General features: G+C 42.4%; 1 protein-coding gene across 1 annotated transcript; it reads right to left on the reverse strand.

Moving 5' to 3' along the window:
- Positions 1–274: 274 nt before the first annotated feature.
- LOC140228319 (nodal homolog 3-A-like) lies at positions 275–3,213 on the reverse strand. The gene is made up of 2 exons (XM_072308545.1): positions 2,810–3,213; positions 275–1,299 (listed from the first exon to the last, which is right to left on the reverse strand). The coding sequence occupies exons 1-2, from the start codon at positions 3,156–3,158 to the stop codon at positions 275–277; spliced, it is 1,374 nt and encodes a 457-aa protein (XP_072164646.1). The 5' UTR covers positions 3,159–3,213.
- Between the last annotated feature and the right edge of the window lie 3,700 nt (positions 3,214–6,913).

A 6,913-nucleotide genomic window follows, 5' to 3' on the forward strand; every position in this document is an offset into this window, starting at 1 on the left:
AACATTTATTGCCGAGAAACACTGGAACTTGATAAAAAACCTAAAATATCCACCATGTCAACACCGGTCCGATCCATTCGGGCACCACTGACTTGTGAATAGTGTATTGCAAATGCGTGTCTTCAGGTTACAAACGTCGATTGCTTCATTGTGATACTAGTTGTCGGCATCCACATTCTTCCATGATCATGTCTTCATGATGTCGAACTAGCACAGAGCCTTCCTCAGAATAGAGCATGCTGAGCGGTCGTCGATTGCTTCATTATGATACTCGTTATCGGCACCCACATTCTTCGACAATCATGTCCTCATGGTGTCGAACAAGCACAGAACCTTCCTCGAAATAGAGCATGCTGAGCGGTCGGAGTTTGGTCGGCACGCAGCACGGTTCGGGGGTTCTCCTTTCCGGTTGGTGGAGTCGAATCAGGTCCTGCATGATAGCGTGGTTGCTGGGGTTGTCGCCGCTGTGGAGCGGGCCCGAACAGGTGCCGATACACTTGAACGCGTTGAACTTCTTTGGGTAGATGATCCACTCGTCCCAGCCAATACGACCGAAGTCGACAGACATGTCAGCCCGTCGGCAGGGTCCCGCCATCTCCTGCTCGCGTCTCCGTTTCTCTTCGTGCAGAAGACGTTGTTGCTCCCGCTGATGTTTTCGGAGGTCCTTCTGCTTCTTTCGCCGGCGCTGTTCCTCAGTAGAGCGACGAACCCTCAGCGAATTTGTGGAGTCTCTGAGAAGAATAGGCTTTGTGTGGGCGCGAGAAAACACAACCATTGTGACGTCCTTAATGACATCCTCGAAAAAGTCGAACTCGGTGACGGGCGATACGACGAAGTCGAGATCAATGTTGTCGGTGACACCATTTTCTAAGTTATCTGCAGCAAGGAGAGCCTTTAGCACATCCTTCTCGTGGTCAACGTCGGAGTCGTTGTGGGCAATGCTTTTGACACGCATCTCGATGTTGTACTCCACGGGGTAGGTTGAATCTTCAGCACTTGCAACCCACTGCTGAACGAGTTCGGTGATGTCAAACACCTCGCGGCCGTCGAAGTCGTCGTGATGAGCGGGAATCTCTCGGGAATGGAGGAGACGATAACAAGGGCCGCCGCCAGAGTGGTCGCAGGTTTCGTTGACACGCTGGTGCAGCTGCATGATGAATCCTCGGTCGGGTCTCGGGCTTAGGGTAGAGTTGAGTTGGACACGAAGCTCGGCGAGGTAAATAGCTTCATCTGCCGGCTGGTCGAAAGTAGGAAATGACGTCATCCACCTCGTAACGTTCTTGACCGTTGAGTTTACACCTGAAATGAGAAGAAGAAACGTTCAGTGGTTAGGTAAGGCTTAAGAAATTCACAGACAAATATAACAGCTTCATGTGTGTATGTAAATGCACCATTTATCATTTAAACTATAAGACAAAGCTCAGACGTTTTCCTTGTGAACAAATTGATTGCACAAATTAACAATGAATTCAGCATTTCAGACCAGACAGAATTATTATCACGCCAGCCAGTGCCGAGATCAAAGCATCAATACGTGAAGTGTGTGTTGAAAGCGTTCTTGCTGCTACACCCCCATTCAGACCCCTATTCATTTAACCCTACCCGTCTCATCCGTGAAAAGAGGAATAACAAAAGACGCGCTGTGGTTTCCGAAGCCGCTGACAGAAATACAATGTCCAGACCTTGCCACGATGGGCGACCGAAAGTTATAACAGTGCGTCGTGAAGCGAACGCCGAAGGGAAAGCGCTTCGGTCGGTTTTTCTCTCTTCGCACCAAGCACAAAAGAAATGCACCAATGGGTTAATGGTTTCTAGCTGAATGGTCCTTTTTAGCTCGAAGGATTATCTGGTAACGGAATAGCTCAGACTAGTTAATTAGAACACAATTTAGAGAAGAATGTGGGTGCTTCGACCAGGTGTTGCGGGAAACCTACTTTCGAATGATGGAAACAAACTTTACAGTCCGTGTACGTCTAACACAGCGCAGCAAGAGAAATTGGCCTCGAGTTTCACGCACATGATCCAATGACAAGTTAAGAGCGCGACACAACTAACTGACAAATTAATGTTAATATGTGACATTACCAAAATTTCTGATATCTTTGAAGTAATTCATGGCTTCCGAGTACGATGAACAAACAAATTCTCATCGTGGTCTCTCCCTCCGTCCGCCCACCCACCCCCCCCCCCACCAACACATACATACATACAACACCTAGTCGAACTTTCAGGTTCCCTTTAACGAAGACAGAGAAGTCGAGTTATATGAAGAACTATACAACCATGTGATGACAATCGTTTGATGTAATCATGTACTGACGGAAGGGATATGAAAGTTAATGGCAATTGATGTAAGCACACATATTATTGCCATAGATCTCTATACGACAATAAACATGTATGATGAATCAAACCCCACATACAATTATACTATATTCAGCGATGCAGATAAACAAGTGCATTGTCTGATCGTACTGCCAACATCTCTCACAGCAAGACTGGCTTTTCCCGTTTTCCATTATACAATCACACAAACACACATTGCAGAGACATTCTGGCAGGTAGCATGTTGATGCGCGACGAACGGACAAATACATTTTTATTCCAACCGGATCTTCTAAATTATTTGTAACACGGGCGGAGATGAAGGAAAATTCATCATTATCATCATGATAGTAATAATGACAATAATATTGATAACAATAATGATAATACAGTAATGATAACGATAATGGTAACGATAATGACAATGGTGATAAAAATAATAACATTAACAACTACAATAACAATAGCAATGATAAAATCTTACCTTTGATGCTTCCTTGGAAACTCCGGACGGTATCGGCACTCTGGATGGCGCGGCACTCGGCTGGGGAAGGATCCAGTAGGTTGTGGCCCGTGTGCAGCGACTCGAACAGCTCCATCATGAACATCGACGACGAATTGTGGTGCTGGTCAACGGCGAGCTCATGGTAGCTGGAGTGAACCAAGGCGCTGGGTGTGATGACGTTCCTCCGCGCTCTCGAAGCGGACCCGTGGTGGTCGTCATCCCACGACCTCGGTGGGAGGTGCAAGAACGGTGCGAAGAAGCAATGCGCCGAAGAGATGAAGCAGACAATGAGTGCTCGGCGAAGGATGGAAACTTGAAGCGATTCCATGGTCGATTCCGCTGGTATTATCCAAGAAAGTATCTCCTTCCGAAAGTGTTGGCGATGGCAGTAGATATTCCCGGGTGATGAATGTGCTCTGGAGCTCCTGATGGTCCGGCCGATGTGTCACCTGACTGGAATGCAGAACGTGGATGTCTTCCGGGGTCGTCCAACGATGAGAGGTAATCCAGATAAAGCGAATTCTGATGATAAAAGCGATAACTTCCGCATATAACATATGATATTGCGGTAGAAGTGAAATCATAAATGCTATGTCACAAGTATTCAAGTATATTTTGAAATGATGTTGTCGCGGTTAGTTTCGATTTGGAAATGACAGAAGTTGAAAGTTTACCAGACATCTTAAATACACCAGACGGGACCCTCCCAGACAACCCAGTGCATTTGAACCCCAATCAGACAGCCTTTTCATCTTGCCTGGGTTCCACATGCGCGCGCATTGTGCTGGTATCTACATATTCATGATGAAAACCATTGAAGTGAGGGGCGCTAAATGGAGCAACGGTCTCGAGTCGCGAACACAAGGGGCTCGGTCCGCACGACAAGTCCTGCATATCCAGTCTAGCTAATTAACATTGAATCGCTGCCTTTGTGACATCCTAAGTACACGATAATTAGTCGTAACCAAACGACAATAATGATACAGTGCAGCAAAGTGTAATGTGTTAGACCACTCCTTTTGAATCCCCGAGTTCCTCAGTTGAGTTTGAGAATGATGTTTTGGAGGGTTTCAGACAGGTTTAATTGGCAGCTTTACAAGCTCAGAGCTTCCATGCGCCTCTTCTGATATGGAGCTCTATATCCTATTTTACTTTTTTTTCTATTTATTAATAGATAATCACATAAAAACAGCTTTGGCACATAATTGAAGATTTAGTACATAAATTTGCATATTCAATTAGAATTATGCATATATTCTATCGCCAGCATTTTCTTTTCATACAAAAAAAAAAAAAAAAAATAGCGGAGAGATGCTTAATAAATCCTTAAATGTTTCGCAGAGGGTTTAACTAGTGTTAATCGCTACAGAATGCATAAGGTTAATTCTTTTATCCTCACGGCAATATATTTAGGTTATGTAAACAAAAAGTTAAATTTTCTTTGTGATTTTTATTTTGTTCGCAGATCTGAATTGTGTTTCACCTTGCCCAGCGTTAATTTACTTTCCCTCAATTGTGACAGATGACATTTTCCTATCCTTTCCATCGTTTTTCCTATCATGCCACTAATCTAGCCATTCACACCCGTCGGTCTTTCTCTGTTTCTCTGTCTTTCACTTAGCTCTCTTATATTGCCCAGTTGAGAGCATGATGGTTTATTTCAGTAAAATAATCAGGATTTCTGACAAGTATTTGACTCCGGATATTGACTTAACCAGACTTGTTGATGGAAATTAGTACGGCACCGAAAACTTTGCGGGTCGGAAAAATTAGACAAGATAATTATCGTTTTGCTGGGAATTTAAAGGGATCGTGTAGTTTTGGTCGAGACCTAATTTCAGGTTTCTAACATTATTTGGTGAGATAATGAGAAACATCTTATGAAATATGAAAGAGCATGAGATTCTATGAGGAATTTAACGTTTATTTGATGAAAATTGGTTTTGAAATGGCTGAGATATCCAAAAAAGAGCGATTACGATCGCTTTGTTTTACTTTGTTTTTTGGATGTTTCAGTTATTCCAAACCCGATTTTCATCAAATAAACTTTGAATTCCTCTTAAAATGGTATGCTCTGTACTATATGATAAGTGGGGGTTTGGGGGGGGGGGGGGTTGTATCTCGCAAAAAGTTAAAAGCCCAATTCTCATCTCCACCAATACTGTACCATCCCTTTAAATCTTTCGTTTGCTGGGGTTAAGAACGACAGGTGGGTCTCGCCAACAATAACCAAAAAAGAAGAGTTTCAAATGCGTTTTAACTACAGTGTATCAAAGCATCAATCACACGTGGTCAATACAAACTTTGTGCGATATGACTAAAAGTATTTGCGAATAATGAAAAATGACAGACATGAGAAAGATAGTGTGAAAAAGTAATCTAATAACCTTGGACCAACAAGATATGGCGTGTAATATTGCATGGTGATTTGTTACGGGTTTCTTTCTTTGTTCCAATCTCCCTCGTTGCACTGTGTAGTTTAATCTAGTTCATAATGTACCATGTACCTATCAATCATTTACCATCACACGGGCAGCGGAGCGGTATTGGCAGCTTGCCTCACACAATGTGTACGCTCAACGAACCGCATTTCGGAAGTACTTTTTCAAGTTCAAATTTACACATCATCATTAGAAAGGACTCTTACAAACACACTTATCATCGTACTGCATTTAGTCCCGATAAATCTCTGAATGAATACAGTGCGTAGAAAGGCGGAAACCAAAAAGCATGCGCTAAGTTAAATGGCTTGTGAGCAATAAACGCTTAGACAAGCCTCAGACTAAGAAATAATTCGCCTTTACGAGTTTGCATATTTGCAGGATTAGCCCCAACGTAAGGGAAACATGCACAGTGAAGCTATTTACCACACGAAAATAATGATTGTTACTGCTACCTAATAACATGTACCGTTCTCCTTACTTCTTAATGAGAAGTAAACAAAAATGTCGCTTAATGAACTCCGCCAGGCAGTTGATTATTGGCTGTGTCAACTTCAGGTTAACTTAGTGCACGTCCTTTAAATGAAGGGATCACTATGCGTTTATAGAGGATCACGGTTGCCATCATAATCGGCATAGGCCCCATCTACAATGATTTGCATTTGTACCACACTGTTCGATTTTCACTGCATATAAAGACAAAATGAGTATATTATGATGAAATTATCAACATGTAAATCATAGCAGTACAGTGCTTGGTCTGTTTGCAAATCCTGTCATGGAGACCATACGTCACATAATAGTGAGATATCGATGTCATCACTTTGGGCATGTTGAGAGCAGAGGTTGGCAGATTACTTGATCGATATAGAGAGCGAGAGAGGGAGAGAGAGAAAGTGGTCATCAATATTTGACTTCTTCAAAATAATAATGAATTCAAGTTGAAAATCACGATCTCTTTTATTGCAACATGAAATGACTGTCATATGTCAACGCTGAATGTCTTTACAGTGAGCGTTGCTACAGCGTCCGTGTCTTCAAATCCGCGCCCATTGTACTGGAAACCTGTAAACAGCTCGTAGAACTATATCATCTTCGGAATCTATCACATTAGAAAGTACCTGTCAGACCGGGTTTGTCCCTCTCTCTTGAACATGACAAAGGGTAATTGTGTTGATCTGCTTGCACTAAAAAATTCAAGGTACCTGGATTCTAGTGTCAACCAACACTGGATACTTTGTATGATATGCGAATATACAGTGCATGCGTGGGTAACATATACCATTAGGGGCTTAAAAAAAATAAATGGGTCATGAATCATGTACATTGCCATGTTCATCCATATATAACTATTAGGCATACTCAAGCCCCCCCCCCCCCCCCCCCCCCACCCCCAGTTATGGCTAAAATATATAATTATAACACGAAAATAATAATAATAAAAAATACAGCACGCAAACCGAATAGGCTTAGAGTTAACTGATCAATCAAAAAGAGATGTCTTATCAGTAGTTATTGTATCGGAATATGTCATAACTTGTAACATTACACGCTGAACGTATATTGAATGTGAATTGGACAATGTTTCAGGACATGGACAGCTTATTATTCACGAGATTTAAAGGTGAGTGTATATTGTACA

The sequence above is a fragment of the Diadema setosum genome, chromosome 5 (genome assembly GCF_964275005.1).
Source record: "Diadema setosum chromosome 5, eeDiaSeto1, whole genome shotgun sequence".
In the NCBI taxonomy this organism is placed as follows: Eukaryota; Metazoa; Echinodermata; class Echinoidea; order Diadematoida; family Diadematidae; genus Diadema; species Diadema setosum.

Excerpts from the sequence above, each read along its gene's own strand:
- LOC140228319 (XM_072308545.1), bottom strand. The coding sequence starts at position 3,158 with ATGGAATCGCTTCAAGTTTCCATCCTTCGCCGAGCACTCATTGTCTGC. Across the intron at positions 1,300-2,809 it reads TTTCCAAGGAAGCATCAAAG|GTGTAAACTCAACGGTCAAG; the intron begins GTAAGATTTTAT and ends TTCTCATTTCAG.